This window comes from Carassius carassius, chromosome 25 (assembly GCF_963082965.1).
Source record: "Carassius carassius chromosome 25, fCarCar2.1, whole genome shotgun sequence".
NCBI classification, from domain to species: domain Eukaryota; kingdom Metazoa; phylum Chordata; class Actinopteri; order Cypriniformes; family Cyprinidae; genus Carassius; species Carassius carassius.
Genome location: NC_081779.1, coordinates 7640662 through 7657914, shown reverse-complemented (window position 1 = coordinate 7657914; position 17253 = coordinate 7640662). Strand labels below are relative to the sequence as shown.

Here is a 17253-nt window from a genome sequence, read left to right as displayed (position 1 = left end):
GATGTGATTATCTGATTAAATTAAATTAAATTAAATTAAATTAAATTAAATTAAATTAAATTAAATTAAATTAAATTAAATTAAATTAAATTAAATTAAATTAAATTTTTATATGTATGTCTGTATTTGTCTGTGTATGTCAATGTATAGATGTTGTGCTGGTCTTTTCTGCCCTCTTGTGGAATACGAGGAAACGTACGATACAGTTTTGGAGGAGGAATTATTTGGGTTGCTGAAGGGGTGGTTTGCTATTTGTATTCTTAGCAGTGCAAACAAGCTGGCTAACAGTCTGAAATTTAGCAGCATTGGCAAAGCACTGTGTAAATCAGTAAGACTGTAATGACTTGGTTACTTGGCAATGTGCTATGGTCAAAAGATCTGATCCTGCATTTCATGCATATTTGTCTTTTGCCAGTGGATTATTTTTCGTCTTTATTGCTATTATAGTAGAAGCATTAGTATTAATAGTTTTAATAGTATATATTATGTAATATTATGGATACTAAAATGTTACACTGAATTATAAAACAGAAAATTATATGACCACGAGGAAGCCACAAAATTACAGGTTTCTTTAAACATAAGCAGGAAATAGTTTCTAGAGCCTTACTTGCTGTGAATAATGACAACATGTACTGTAAATAATATATATATATATATATATATATATATATATATATATGATTATTTTACATAAAAATGGACTGGCTATACATATGATTAATGTATAATAAATACATACATGTAGCACCATCTTTTTCATTATGTGACATGTTCATTGTGTAATTTTCACAACTTTTTATGGTGTTTTAGTTTTTTTTTTTTTTTTTTTACAAAAAAGTTTCTTTGAGGAAGACATTTCATTTACTAAACAGTTGGTATGTTTTTAAACAATAGTACAGTCCATTACATGCATTGTACTTCAGTCCCTTGTCCTTGTTATCATTCCTGTCAAAAAATGAAATATGGTGCCGTCTAAGGCTTATTGAGTTCTAACTCCCTTTCCTGCCGAGCAGTCTTGGGTTTGCATGGATCATTTTCCTCTTCATTTCCAGCTTTGTGTCTTCTTTAACTGTATCCTGTAGCATGCTTCACAGGCGATGGACAAACCCACAACCAAAGACACAAACTCCTCAAAGTTCACCTCTCCATCTCCATTGGCATCCAAGTCCTTCATAATTCTGTCTATAGTAGTCGGATCCTTTTGAGACTGTGGGGAAAGAGAGTAAAATGTTTTTGATAAACGAGAGAGATCTGGTCTGGACTTCATTTTCTTGGAAAATGAAAGAGAGGAGAGCAGAATACATAATGTGTGCTGCTCTTAAGTTTATTTATTGCATCTACACTGCCACTTTAATTATCTTTCATGTAGCTTTGCCACACTCTACAATTGACATTTTAGACACTGCTCTACCCCAATAATCTTATATTATTACCTCAGGACAATTTATAACTCTTAACACTGTCTACACTTATTGTCTCTGTTACTGGCACTTTTTTGTATGTAATGCTCTGACTGTGTCTGTTCTGCCTATGGTCACTGAAGTCACTCAAAATCTCAGTGCCCTCCGCGTACGTCTATGTCTGTTTATGTCCTGTTATTGTCACTGTATGTCTGACCCTCTTCACAAGCATTTCAATGCCCAGTTTTCCCCAGTGTTAACTAGGCAATTGATGAATAAATGCCTCTTGACTTTTGAGAGTTTTGAGAATTTAGAAAGCTGATATCTAATATTTACATTGATCTTTACAATGCATTTCTAGGCTTAAAAAATGGCAGAATGAAGAGCTTACTGTTTGTGCGTCTGAGTGAAGATTTTGAGAAATGCTGGTCATCTCTCTCAAGACTTTATATGACCGAGCCCATGGGCAGGAGAAGGTCTTATCAGGAGAAGTTGAGCAATACGTTGATTAGAGCACAGCATACCTAAAGTCTACAAGTTAAACGGACTTTGTGTGTACTATATAGATCGCATGCCTCAATAGGGAACAGTAATGTTAGTATAGATGAAACACCAGAAATTTTACAATATATACACACTAGCTGTCAAAAGTTTGAAATAATTACGATTTTTAAAAAAATATTTTTGAAAGAAGTCTCTTATATTCAGCAAGGCTTCGTTTTTAAATTAAAATAAATTTTAAATAGAATTTATTCATGTGGTGGTAAAGCTGAATTTTAAGCATCATTACGCCGTTCTTCAGTGTCAAGTGATCCTTCAGAAATCAATATGCTGATTTGGTGTTCACGAAACATTTCTTGTGATTATCAATGTTGAAAACTGTTTTGAAAAATTTTAGGAAAACTGTGAAACACTACAGTCCAACATTTTGGTATAATTAAGATTTATTTTGAACCTTTATTCATCAAGGACGCATTAAAATAAAAGTAAAGACATTAATGTTACAAAAGATTTCTATTTCAAATAAATGCTCTTCTGTATCACAGTTTCGTACATAATTCTGATGAATAATTTAAAGATTATATAATTAAATCAAACAAAGTTTTTATTTGATTTTTGTGTTTCTTAATCCCTGTCTGGTCACCTCCCGATAGTGATGGGAGAAACGAAGCTTTTCGAAACTCTGAATCAATTGAACCAATTGCTTCGCAAAATGATTCACTACTTCGAAGCGCTCGAGACACCGCTCGCGGCATCTGCTGGTCAAAAGCTTTAAGTGCAATTAAAACTCAGCCGAAACAGGTATAATGACACCTTTTACAAAGTAATTGCAAACGTTTTCATGAAAGTGTAATCTATTAAATACAACCTACAAATCATTACAAACTATTAAATATGAAGGCGTTGTAAAATTCATGTTCTTTTATTAATGCACAAGGCCTGTTTTGTGTCCTTTTAGACAAGGATTGATAAACAAGGCCAGTTATAAGTAAATATCATTATCCATTATTATAGGCTACACGCATAGACCTACGTAGCTACTCAAATTAATTAATATTTAAAAATGAACCTACATCATAAAACTGACCGAAACACTGGACACTCGTTCATTGGTTCATCAGATCAAAGCCATCTGGCGGCGAACTGGAATTGTAAAACTTCGAAATCAAGATAAGAAATTGTAGCCTCAGATCACTGATTCGAAACGAAAGACTCGAAAATATTTCGAAGCATCTTGAAGCTTCAAATGTCTTCAGGTAACATCTGCACAGTTTTAGGATACTTAAAAAAATGTTGTTCTACAATGATTGGACAAGATTGTCTGTTTGACTAAGACACACTGTTAATCCAAGAGCTCTGTGTGTGCATGAACCTGCAGCGTGCTGCTGATGAAGCGGACGAGCTGGTTACCACGGAAACGGGATGCGGGCACGAGACCGAGAGCGTCGGTTTGAAAGCATCTCCAGCTGTGCGCGGATGTAGCGACATCCTACTAACCTACATTTCAACCTGAAAGAGGCTATGGAGGCCAACGGAATATTTCCCCATTGACATATAAAGATCTACCGAGACGAAACGGAACATAAACGGTACGTTTTGCAAGAAAATGAGAGAATGCATTTAATCCGCATCGTGCATATGGCAGTGTGAAGCTTCTTCAGCATGCGCTGTTTTATTGATTTCATTTATTAAGCTGCCTGGAACCTGCAATCAGTCTTTACATTCATTGCAATCAAAAGTATGTGTGTATCTCGGTAAGTCGCAGTGGTATGCGACAGCAGTGCTGTCATAAGACAGCAGTCAGCTTCCTGTAATGGCGCCCAGATTTCAGATGAAGGTAAGGGCGCTGCCGAATACAGCACGAGCCGTGCTAACCGGTTATACGGTCATGTCTGTAGGTCAAACCTCAGTCGCGTTTATTTTGAAGTAAAATCACGTTGATCGTTGGTTCTGCGGGATGGGGTGACGTATAGTGCAGGTTGACATTGCTTTGAATGACCGCGCGACGATACAGAAGCCTAAGAGTGCTAATAACTAAGCTGCTATAGGCCTTCCGAAAGCATGCGTTTTGATTTTTAAAGTAAGATTTAAAATGAAAATTCTTGCCTAACGAAAAGATATAGGTTAGATTTACAATGATATTTCCAATGAATGTGACAGGCCAGTGGTTAACTAATAATAACCAGCCTATTTTATTTGCATGGGAAATGGTTTTCAGATTCAATTTATTATAGAATTTCTATAATTACGTCAAAGTTACCAAACTCATTTTTTTATGAATTGTGCATACCTGTATGGTTTTGTGGAGATGAAAACTGTTAATGCATTAAAAAACATAAAAATAAAATAAAAAACAGGGCTCAGTCAGTCTTCAAACAGTCACCACAAATATGTCTCTACCGTGCTAGATTGATGGACAAGGTCACTGTGGCCTTTCCAGAGCTTCCAGTGTCACCCAGCTGTCTGCTTAAATCACGAACACCAGTTCACTATCCATTTTTAAAGAGCATTGCAGGCCTGTAGCAGTACACCAGAGACAGCTATTTATAAAGGTGTGCATGTCTTTCTCAGAGACCAGGCAGCATGAAAATCTAGTCTCTTTACTCATTTATCCTCCTCTTTCCTTTTTCTTTAAATCGGTGTGCAACAGCGACATCATAATTCTTCACAGAGTCCAAACGTTCTGTTCCAAATATGACTTGAGCTAAATTTAGGGATTATTTGGCTGTGGCATTCTCTAAAATGTTCAGTTTGTAGTTCAACTGGTAGCACTTGATGCTAGTAACACTAAAACCATGGGTTTGCTCCCAGGGAATGCCATACTGATACAATGCATAGCTTATTTGCTACAAGCATGTAGCAAAATGTGTAAATTATAATAATAAAAAAGTTCTTATAAGGGTTTATGTGATTAACCCAAGCCCACCCTTATCAAACATATTGATTTTATATTAGAGGTTGGGTTGAGTTTAGAAACAGGGCCTGGAATAGCATCTTAGAGGTACATTCAGGGTTATGGTTGTTGATCTGGGAACATGTGGATAAATTATGTTGTGATTTTTACAATATGTTTTGTTCTGCACAAATTATTTGTGTATTCAGGAAACATAAAAAAAAAAGTCTGATTAGATGTCTGAGTGCACCATTACAATGAAGCATTTTTATAGACATACAAAAGTGTGGGGTCAGTAAGATTTATTATTATTTTTTTATTAAAGTAATTTTTTTGCAAGGATGCATTAAATGAGCTAGATTTATTTATCAATACTTTTAACTCTCATAATATACAGTAACTGTAGCCAATGCTGTGTTTTTATAATGGTGTTTTACTGTAGTCAATATTTGTAAAATCTTTCTTCCTCTGTTACCTTTTTCTCATTCATCCTCTTTTTTTCACCCTCCATTCATTTTTTCCAGTCCAATATGAAGAGTATGGAGCAGGAATTGCTGTGTCCTGTGTGCAAGGACATTGTGAAGCAGCCCATTGTACTTCCCTGCCTGCACAGTGTGTGTCTCATGTGTGCCTCTGAGGTGCTGGTTCAGAGCGGGTATCCCCAGCCCGAGCTCCCCCCGGAGCCCAACTCGCCCGCTTCTACCCCCAACACACGGTCCCCACGGCAGATGCGCAGACCCATGCCCAAGTCTGACCGCGTGGACCGCCTGCTGCGCTCAGGTGTGTACAGACAAGAAAGAGCATGCACCATCTTCAATGTCATGTAAACAGGTTAATATATTTAGTATATCTCACTGTGTGCGTATGTTTAGGTTCTGGGACATACCCAGGCCGCAGGCGAAAGGAAGGCCCTCCACTTGTCATGCTTTTTCCTTGCGTCCCTTGCGGACGAGATGTGGAACTAGGTGAAAGAGGATTGGCTGGGTGCATGAGGAATCTTACACTGGAGAGAATTGTAGAAAGGTAATAAATACACACATTCAAATACATTAAAATTATATATATAAAATGAAATAATATATTTTAAGTATTTATACTTTAGTTATTTGATTAATGACCTAGTGATCTTAAAAAGAAACTTAAATTCATGATATATTTTTGTAATGAAATATAATATAATTTGAGCATTTATACTTATTTACTTATTTGATAAGTGAGCTGGTAATATTAAGTAGAATATTAAATACACAATATATTATAATTTTTTTTAGGATTTATACTTATTTATTTGTTTGATTAGACTTAATCTTAAAATCTTGAATACAGAATTTACCAAGCATGTTACTAAATCTATATGAATATAACCACATACAGAAAAATAAACAAATGTTTTACTGTAGGATCTTGCACTTTCTCTCTTGCTTTCTGTAGGTACAGGCACACAGTGAGTTTGGGCAGTGTGGCTGTGATGTGTCAGTTCTGTAAACCCCCACAGGCCCTGGAGGCCACCAAAGGCTGTACTGACTGCAGAGCCAGCTTCTGTAATGAGTGCTTCAAACTCTACCACCCCTGGGGCACTCCACGCGCCCAGCACGAACATGTTCAGCCCACCCTCAACTTCAGACCAAAGGTAAGCCACTTCTCCTGGAGCACCTAGGATTACTACCTGATTACCTCTCACACCTTGAGGTCCAGGGTCTGATGAATTATTTAACATAAATTGAATTCATAATCCATTTTACTTCCATAATATGCTGTATTTCTGAATGAAACTGAATATTCACAAAATGAATATGCAGATGCGACTTCATTTATCAACAGAGCATCGTAAAGTTTCTTTCCGTCTCTCTAGGTGTTGACATGCCCAGAACATGATCAGGAGAAGCTGCAGTTTTACTGTAAGTCATGTCAGATGCTTCTTTGTTCACTCTGTAAGCTGCGGAGAATCCATACGGGTCACAAGATTGCACCTGTCACCCAAGCCTACCAGACTCTTAAGGTATAAATTCAATTCACCTCTATTTTAATGATGTATCTAGCATAAATGAGTGTCATTTTAAGTTTCCATGGTTTTCTCTTTTAAAGAAATTGATTTAATACATTTTTAGAAGCCAATGAACAAAAAAAGTTCATTAAAGTGCCCCTATTATGCCTTTTCTAAAATATTGCCTTTCATACAGTGTTTAATGTAGCTGAATGTGAATGTAAAGTATCTGCAAAGTTGTAAAGCTGAAAGTGCACAATAAATAAATCTTATTGTCTCCCAAAAGAAAGAACAGAATTTTGTATAATGAATGCCTATCTTCTACGTTGTCTGGCCGTGAACAATTTGACCTGCCCTCAAACACTGTAGTTCGTTCTTGTGGTTAACATCATGTCGAGAAGTTGCTGTTCTACGCTATACTTAATTCGTTTTATTTCCACTTCTGAAAGATGAGGGTGCAAAGAATCAGTGGTTACATTTTTTCCCACTGTAAAACAGTAGTACCATACCAATCTGTTTTTGTGTTCCCGTCATTTTACCGATGACTGCTTCTCTAATTTCGGGGAGTTTCACAGAACACTTGCTCTTGAAAGATGGCTCAGTACACAGTTTATTTGGCCCATCTGACTCCACTGAATCACAACCTGTAAGTATGATAAATAATGGATGTTTATATTTTCTATCAAGGGTTCAAAATATGGAATTATGGCAATGGGCGTATCAGTGACGACACGCGCTGTACACGGTAGACCAATCATAATAGACTGGGCCATCTGACCAATCAGAGCAGAGTAGGCTGAATCCTAGAACAGTTTTGAACGAATCGTTGGAAAATTAGGTGATATTAAATGCATATTTTGAGAATACAAAAGCATATTTTGCATGCAGGTAAACCTATTGTAGGAGACTCCCAAAACGAAATTAGGAACCTTAAAAATGGCATAATAGGAGCACTTTAAAATGCAACAACAGTGCCACCTAATGGCAGTGCAGATGCAGTTAATGTAATTGTGTGGGGTTTTAAAAAGTATAAAAAACAAATAAAAAAAAAACAATGGGGAAATGTGATCAGATGAGTTTATCCCTCACAAACATTATGCTGGTGTTCAGTTTGTTTAGTGGTGATGTACAAGTCTAGTCTATTCATTGCATGTCTTAGATCCATGGTTTATGAACTCTTGAAAGCCAGGAAATCAGCAGTAAACACACACTCCATTATCGGTGATCCTTCTGTAGTGAATCATTTTTACTCTGACAGGACAGGATTTTCTTTAGGATGACAGTATTCCCATGATTCAAAGGATATGAGGTCACTAAATGATCCATTGAGCAAAAATTACACTTCTCATTTACAATGATGTTTGAAAGCTTTTCGAAATCTGATCACAAATGGGCTATAGCATGCTAAAAATAAATGTTATGAAAATACGAATGCATCATATCACAACAATTTTCATTGCATGAATCAAACTCACTTTTCTGACATTTCTACTCTACTATTTATGCCAAACTATAATGAATAACTACATTACTATTATTAATCTTCTCGATAAAGGTGCCTGATTTAAAGTAAAAAATATTTTACACTGTGTGTTGTTTTTAAACACTAGGACAAGATCACCAAGGAGATGAACTTTATCCTGTCCAATCAGGAAATGGTGATGACTCAGATCACACAACTGGAGAATGCAATCACTCAAACTGAGGTAAGGCCTCCTTTTCCATCTTTGGCACAAAAGGAAAGCAGGTGTTTGATGTGCTGAGCGGTTGTCTGTGTGCATGAATGCAGGTGAACAGTGTATCAGCCAAAGAGCAGCTCTCTCACTGCATGAAGGAGATAATGGCGTTTCTAACCGAGCGGCAGACAATGCTGGCCCAGGCTTTGGAAAGCTCACGGCAGAGAAGGGCAGACGCTTTGGCCAATCAGGTGGCTGAAAAACGCAGCTTGCTGGAACATGCCGGCTTGATAGCTTTCACTCAAGAGCTGCTCAAAGAAAATGACCCATCGAGCTTTGTGCACGCAGCCAGAATAACACACAACAGGTGGGACGCCTAACACACCTTAATATCTGCTGATAATACTGATGTCTGTTCCCAAAATCTGAAAACAAAAAATAAATCAGAAAATTGACCTCTCTTTCTGGTAGATTGGCCCAATCTATTGAATCTGTGCAGCGGTTTTCTCTTTCTGCTGATCCTTCGTTCCGTCACTTCCAGCTTGATGTTTCCAGAGAGCTCAAACTCCTCACAGACCTGAACTTCATTCAGGGTAGGAAAATGAACAAAGGAACACTAACATTTTATAAAATACTGCTAACAAACTCATAATGTTTGTATTTAATGTTTATCCATAATATGAATTATGGTTATCATATCAGCACTACACTGATTTAAGACGTAAGGTGTATGTGTTTGAGTCACAAAAAAAAACATGATTGCAAAACCTTTTCATTCTGGAGTCAGTTTGATTCAACTGCACTCACTGTATGAATTTGATTCACTAAAAGAAACCGTTTTTTTTAAGAGTTATTCATTTTGAATCACTTGAACTACACTGGTCGTACTGTTTGTTTTGATTCACCAAAAAGAGCAGACTCATAAGAGTTACCGTATTTTCCTGACTATAAGTCGCACTTTTTTTCATAGTTTGGCTGGTCCTGCGACTTATAGTCAGGTGCGACTTATTTATCAAAATTAATTTGACATGAACCGAGAGAAATGAACCAAGAGAAAAGAACCAATAGAAAACATTACCGTCTACAGCCGCGAGAGGGCGCTCTATGCTGCTCAGTGCTCCTGTAGTCTACACTGAAGACATAGAGCACTCTCTCGTGGCTGTAGACGGTAATGTTTTCTCTTGGTTCTTGGGTCTAAATAAATGCGACTTATAGTCCAGTGCGACTTATATATGTTTTTTTCCTCGTAATGACGTATTTTTGGACTGATGCGACTTATACTCAGGTGCGACTTATAGTCCGAAAAATACGGTATGTAATTTTGGAATCAGACTACACTGGACGCACAAAACATATTTTTTCGCTAAAAGAATTGACTAATAAGACTTGTTTGTTTTGTTATCAGACCACACAGGTCGTACTGTATGTTTAGATTTAACAAAAAAAATCTGACTTAGAGTCATTAGTTTGGGAATCAGATTACGTCTTACGCTGTACGTCTTGATTCACAAAAAGAACCAATATAGCATGATCACTGTAGTCCAACTCTCTAACATGTCAGTATTGGCAAAATGATCTTTTTATGGCCTTTATTTTAACATTATTATCATATCAACAAAATCCCAACACCATAAAACTTCTGATTTGCATGTATTGTTATCTTAGTACATAAACTAATTTCAGTACATATGTATATATTGAATAAAACATATCTTAAAGCGATACTCCACCCTAAAATGAAAATTTTTTCATTAATCACTTACCCCCATGTCGTTCCAAACCTGTAAAAGCTCTGTTCATCTTCGGAACACAATTTAAGATATTTTGAATGAAAACCTGGAGACTTGAGACTAGAGATCGACCGTTATGGGGTTTTCTATAGCCAATGCGGATGCCGATGTTTAGGGGTCAGGGTCAGCCGATGGCCTATATTTGTCTTGAAGTTTTCCCCTTCTTGCATGCAAAAATGTCACACTAATAATAAGTGGATGCACAACATTTGTAAACGTATCATAATTTATTGAGCACTGACTTGAACCATCTCTCGAATCTTAATTTTGTGGTATTAAAATAAAAAATGTATCCAAAGTTAACCAAACAAATCAATAAACTGACCAAGTATTAAATATATAAAACAAGTTTTATATATATATATATATATATATATATATATATATATATATATATATATACTATTGCTGCTCCGATCACGATCGGCCGATCGTTAATGCGCATCTCGTCAGTAAAGCCGGTTCTCTAATCAGCGGTAAATTCCATCAGGTGCGTGATTTCACATAGAGCAGCTGTTACTACACAGAGCCGTTGTTAACTGAGAAGATGCGCAAATCCACTTCATTTTCAGCGTTTATTTGCGCATCTTCTCAGTTAACAACGGCTCTGTGTAGTAACAGCTGCTCTATGTGAAATCACGCACCTGATGGAATTTACCGCTGATTAGAGAACCGGCTTTACTGACGAGATGCGCATTAATGATCGGCCGATCCTGATCGGAGCAGCACTAATATATACTGTATATATATATATAAGTCAATCATTTATATAAAAGTTTTAGAGAATTTATCAAGCAGAATTTTTCAAGTTCGTTGGAACATAAATGTAAACTTAAATATACATTTAAATAAAATAAATACAATTTTATAAATAAAAATCAATTAAACTGAAAAATATAAAAAATAAAATATATAAAAAATAAATAATAGTATTGCTGCAAACACACTAGCAACCAGCAACATTTGTGTTTGGTATAAATGACACAGAACTAGAGGTTGACCGATATATATATATATCGGGCCGATATTTGTAATTTTTTAATATATCAGCATCGCCAGATATTCATGTTTAGTAGCGCCGATCTAAAGTCAGGCACGTCGGCGGCCTCCCCGTGTTATTGGTGCGGTGGAAAGTGCTGCTGCCGCATGTGAACGACCCCAAGCCAAAACTTTTGAAGATTCAACAACAGTCCTGGGAGATAAAGGTAGTCAGAGAATTTCACTCTGTAAATGGGGTGGAGAAGTTGGCAGCTCTTACAGACACTGCAGCGTGATTGAGGGCTGCGTTACTCCGCCTCGCTCACAGACAGCACCTTGCTCGGAGAGACAGCTGTCTTGGAGCTGCCCAGAACGGTGAATGACATTTGTTCGGAACCATGGTTTGATGCAGACAATAGCCAGGTTTCCACCCAACTCATTTGCATTTAGGGATTTCAATATTCGATAATTTCCATGATCGATTGTTGTTTAAATTAATGATCAATTTATTATCTTAATGCTGCAAAATGCGTCTGCAGCGGTATTATTATTATGTGCAAAAGCCACTTGGAAAAAATCTTTCTCCCCGAATTAAAGGGGTTTTAGTCTGCATAAAATGCATTGTGATTATGATTATTTGATAAAATTGTGTGCCATTGAGTGTGCCATATTTTTGAGATCATTTTACTTTGTTGACTGTTTCCCGTCAAGGAGACCGCTGAATGCGCCTCTTTAAATGGTTTTGTGGTGCTCGTTGTTGTATTTTAAAACGCAATTGCAATGTTTTCAAATGACACTGTAGTATTAAAAATAAAATGATCCCAAACGTAACTGTTACGCTTGTGGCTGCCAAGTAATTAACAGTGTCAAGGTCCAGAAAAGGAATGAAAAGTGGTCGTCATAATACTCCATCTGCCATCGGATGTGCAATCTGGGTAATATGAAGAGACGGGAACACTTTTTGTAAGCGAAGAAAACAAAAATAATGACTTTATGCAATAATTCCTTTGTCAAAGTCTCGTCTATGTCACTCCATATCACCGTGCTGTGTGTGCTGCTCTTCTGAGTCCTCTGTGCCACAAGCATGCGCTGTTTCTATGTGTTTTTAGCTTTGATCTGAAATAAAACAGTGCATCTTTTGCAGCACAGTGATATGGAGTGACACAGAGGAGAGGTTGACAAAGGAATTATTGCATAAAGTTATTTTAGTTTTCTTCGCTTACAAAAAGTGTTCCCATCATATAACCCAGAATGCACGTCTGATGGCTGATTTTCATACCTTTTATGGACCTTGACACTGTTATTTACTTGGCAGTCTATGGGACAGTCTCAAAGCCTCCAAAGTCCATGCTGATATAATAATATTGTGTTGTGAGAGATACAATAATGCTCTGAATTTCATGGAAAGCTCACAGAAAGTTATGACAGTAAATAAACACATTGAAAAGTAATGTATCTGAACATAAGATATTATGGTGCAAACTGGATCTTACTTTACTTGCAAAACCAAAATGACCTATCCCATCAGCCCCTCTCGCTCCTGTGATTGACACCCAGCGAACCCTCGCCTACGATCAGCTCTTCTTGTGTTGGCGCTTGCCTCAAGAATCCAATCCTGCCTGGCATTACTCTGTGGAATTCCGGCGGCGGGGGGTGGTGCCAGGGGGCGGGGCAAGAGGGGGTATTCGCGGGGGATTGGCTGCTGCTCGATGGGGCTGGCAGAGATTGGAGGAGGTGACCGGGACCTGTGCGGTGATTGACAGGCTGGAGATGGACAGTGTGTATGTGCTGAGGGTGAGAGGCTGCAACAAGGCTGGCTTCGGGGAATACAGTGAGGAAGTATATTTACACACACCACCAGCTCCAGGTATGAAACACCTTCTGAAGATTTTCCAACATAATACATTCCCAAATGATACTCATCTGCTCATCTGTTCTCTTTCTCTTTTTTCTTTTTTTATCCATTCCCATCTCCTTCTCTACAACCTTTGGTTTTCCATGTTTTCCAGCTTTTCTGACAACAGTGCTATACAGCCACCTTTCCTGGTCCCTTTCTATAGCCCTTAAAACTCTTTGTTATTATCTTTTTTCTAGTTTACATTTCCCTCATCATTTGATTATTTGAGCCATTTATTCTTTAAACCACCAGTATGTTTCTTTTCCACACAAAACTCTCAATGTAGTGAAGTATTTTGATCTGATGTGAATGTTGATCCATTCGCTTTGTAAATGTGGCCATAAGCAAATGCTCCATAATGTTTATTAATAACATTAAACGGAGGCCCGTGTTACAAATAATAATCTAAGATTTGCAAAATCCAACCAGAAGGCAGATGTTCATGACAAAACCCTAACCTTAGCTTCTGCTATAAATGAAAACGACATGAATCTGATTTTTAAGATGAAGTAAACTCATTTTTGATGTGAATAGACCTTAACTCTGAAATACTGATGAGGAAATACACCTTTTCTTCTCTGCCTGTCTGCTGAAATTCAAATCTTCCTCCTTTTTGCAGTGTTGACTTCACCCTGCTTTTCCCAGAGTGCATTTCTTTGTCTTCTTTCCTTGTTTACAGTTTTCCTGAATGCTGTATTTATGCCTTGTCCTCCTTTTGCATACTTCTATTCTCCCTTTCCACCCACTCTTACGTCCCTCCGTTTGGTGTCTTAATTCTGTGTCCCTCTTTCCCCTCTTCTTCTATCCTCCTCAAAACTCCTCCTGTATTCCCTTGCTGTTGTCTTCCTCCCGCTCTCCTGACAGTGTTGAATTTTTACCTGGACTCTCGTTGGGGTCTGCACGCGGACAGACTGGTGCTGAGTAAGGAGCAGCGGTGTGCCCGCAGTGTGCCAGGTCTCTCCCTGCTGCAGGCAGCCGATCGGGCCCTTACTTCCTGTCACCTGACAGCGGATCTGGTTGTGGGTGATGTGGCCATAACACAGGGTCGACATTATTGGGCATGCTCAGTGGAGCCCGGCTCATATCTGGTCAAGGCAAGTTCTGTAAATAAGATGAATATATTATATCTCCTGTGAATCCTTCTATATCACTTTTTATCTCTTTTTCTTTTGTCTTTGGCTCTGTTCTACAGGTTGGTGTGGGCCTGGAATCCAAACTTCAGGAATGGTTTCATTTGCCTCAAGATATGGCTAGTCCAAGGTAAGAACAAAATCTCAAAACAGAAAGGCAGAAATGAACCGCAAAAGTGAGAATAGTAAGTAGATGTGTTAATGTTGTTGTTAAGATATAATATGTAATACTTCCAATTTTGCTTTTATTATGACCAGAATTTGTTAAATTGATAATTGATTTTTTCCCCCTAGTGTAAAAACATTTTTAAAAATCTAAAGATTTTTCCACTGTAAAGAAACTTTTGTGTAATTGAACGGTTCCATGGATGTTAAAGGTTCTTATTGAAACGTCAATTCCAATAAAGAACCTTTATTTTTAAGACTGTGGAAAACCTGTACCTCAGAGTTGAGCGGTTGCTATTACATGTCATGTATTCAAGTCAGAACCATAGCGTGGTACTAATCTAAACAAAACAAAAAATGATATTATGAACAATAAACCACATTCAAATTAAAAATTATGAAAGATATCATCATTAGCCTGATGGAGTTTCGCCTTTGGCTTGCTTAGTTCGGATTTAAAAGATGCTTAATAATATAATCGATTTGACTGCATTGACACTATCTGATGAGAACAAAGCTCGAACTGAACTGAGCTGGATGATGACACTATTGTCTTGTAGAGCTGCTTTACAGCTCAATCGAACTCATTTCATAACTGATGAATTTTGCAACACCAAAACTGCCACTTTTTAGTTGAACTTGTTTCACATAATTTAGGAATTTAAAGTTATAATACTGAACCAAAATTAATCAACACAGAACTGACTTGAGCTGAATAGTGCCATTATTGTTTTATTTAGAGCAGCTTTAAAACAAAATTAGAATTTATTTGCATCATTGTTTTCCAGTTTGTTACTGTGAAGCTGCCTTGAAATAATCTCTACTGTATAAAGCGCAATATAATGTGTCTCGACTAGAATGCTGAGTTTGCAACATGTAAATACGACTTCGCTTGGTTATTCATTTGCTTGGAATTCATGTTTGTGATATTTCCAACTCCACTTGAAGGGCAAACAGCATGTTCAATGAAAAAAAAGGATGGTTCTTGATTTCCATTTTTCATGTATTGAATCCATCTTCTTTGTCTGATAGATATGATCCAGATAGCGGCCATGACAGTGGAGCAGAGGATTCATCAGATTCTCCTCCCCCTTTCTCTTTTCTCACAATGGGCATGGGCAAGATCTACCTGCCCTCTTCTGCCAACTCCCATCATGCCAATGCCAAGAACCGAGAGTCTGGTTTCACTAATGGCAACGGGCCTTCATCGCCAGCTGGCGTCACCTATCCACTGCCTCCGAGACTAGGAGTGTGTCTGGATTTTGAGAAGGGGCGTGTCACGTTTTACGATGCCCACTCGCTCCGCCCACTATGGGAGGGGCCTGTGGACTGCTCTGCCCCCGTGTGCCCTGCTTTCTGTTTCATTGGAGGCGGAGCTCTACAGCTACAGGAGCTGGTTGCCAATCGTAATGCAAATCAAACCCCTGTGAGACGAGTCACTATTCAATCACGTGTAACGAAACTGAACTGAACTCTGATTGATCATCTGATTGATTTTATAATTCGATTTTAGAGATGGATATTTTTAATTGCACACAAGATAAAACTTATGCTTATTTTTCTTTTTGTTTGGGAGGCCTTTATTGCTGTACTGCTTGCTGAATTACTGATGAATTATTAATTTGCTGATCTCATTTATATAATGTACCCAAGAAAACTATTTAAAATGCATCTATATATATATATATATATACACACACACACACACACACACACACACATTTTGTATGCAAAAATATATATTTCCCAGCTTATAATCGGTGACCTCTCTGCTCCAGTGTAGGAAATGTGCCTCAAAGTTTTTTTTTACAGTACATTCCACCCACACTGTAGTGATATAATATACCTTGTATTAAAGTATTTTTTGCTTATTAAATCGACAAACAGAGCAGAAATTCCAGACTGTTACACAATGCCTCATTTTATAACCCACAAAACTGATGTAAACATCTGCTCTTTTAACCTCTAGCCATGTGGACATGTGCTTTCAGGACAGATCTGTCAAACTCTTTCAGCTGTCAACTGGAGCATTTACAAAGATATTTACTCAACATACGTCTAATGCCAGACCAAATGCTTCTCGCTGCTTTTTCTGCCTTAAATGATTAAGAAGAATTTTGATTTGTTGAGATATGTGTTTTTTTTGACTGCAGTCGGTATATAAAAGGATTTTTTTTCTGAATACTTTATTAGGGCACATTGACCTTATAGCATACACAAATTGTTGCTTTGAATTCCCATATACTATTGGACAATTGGAAAATATTTAAAGCTAAATGATTTAAGAGAAGCTTCTTAAGAATTAAAATATTCAATGCAATAGATTGGAAGTGCACTGCTTTACTCTGATTTATGCGATTAAAAGTGTATGTGTGTGTGATGCACTAACCCCACCATTATAAGTCACCTTATGCAAATTCATACTGAAGCTTGTAGAGAATATATTTTGGATTTCAGTCCAGCGTAAAGCTGTGCTTCCCTGGAATGGCTTTAGAGTGTAGTCTGGATCTTGCTGGAGAGAATGGTGGCTTTTGCCTGCTGGTAATAATTCTAATAAATAATTCTCTGAAAATTCTAGTCGTAATATCATTTACAGATTATACTCAGAACAAATGTTGTACTACTATTTTCTATCAGTAGGGGGCAGCAGTTTGTTCAAACGTGAATGCTGTTCCTCTTGCAAGGTGGATTAGACTAGATCTACTTCAAATAACTCCATTTAGCTAAATATTTGGTTATAAAAGGATTTCAGATCACATATGAAAACAAGATAGAATGGTCTGTGCATATGCATTGGTGTATGGCACTTTTATTACATTTTTTAATCAAGCATATA

The 17253-nt window shown here is 37.3% G+C and overlaps 1 protein-coding gene across 3 annotated transcripts; it reads left to right on the top strand.

Annotated features, from left to right (window-relative positions):
• Positions 1 to 3281: 3281 nt before the first annotated feature.
• LOC132104040 (tripartite motif-containing protein 46-like) lies at positions 3282 to 16989 on the top strand. Of its 3 annotated transcripts, none has more exons than XM_059509225.1 (12): positions 3282 to 3493; positions 5322 to 5577; positions 5670 to 5820; positions 6229 to 6427; positions 6650 to 6796; positions 8392 to 8487; positions 8571 to 8824; positions 8929 to 9050; positions 12754 to 13092; positions 13987 to 14216; positions 14315 to 14382; positions 15450 to 16989. In XM_059509225.1, exons 2-12 carry the CDS (start codon positions 5328 to 5330, stop codon positions 15886 to 15888), a joined length of 2295 nt encoding a protein of 764 aa, XP_059365208.1. In that variant the 5' UTR covers positions 3282 to 3493; positions 5322 to 5327; the 3' UTR covers positions 15889 to 16989. The 3 variants fall into 3 exon arrangements, with proteins under 3 accessions (XP_059365208.1, XP_059365209.1, XP_059365207.1); XM_059509224.1 differs by lacking the exon at positions 3282 to 3493 and adding an exon at positions 3535 to 3741; XM_059509226.1 differs by lacking the exons at positions 3282 to 3493; positions 13987 to 14216; positions 14315 to 14382; positions 15450 to 16989 and adding exons at positions 3527 to 3741; positions 13235 to 13851.
• Positions 16990 to 17253: the final 264 nt, after the last annotated feature.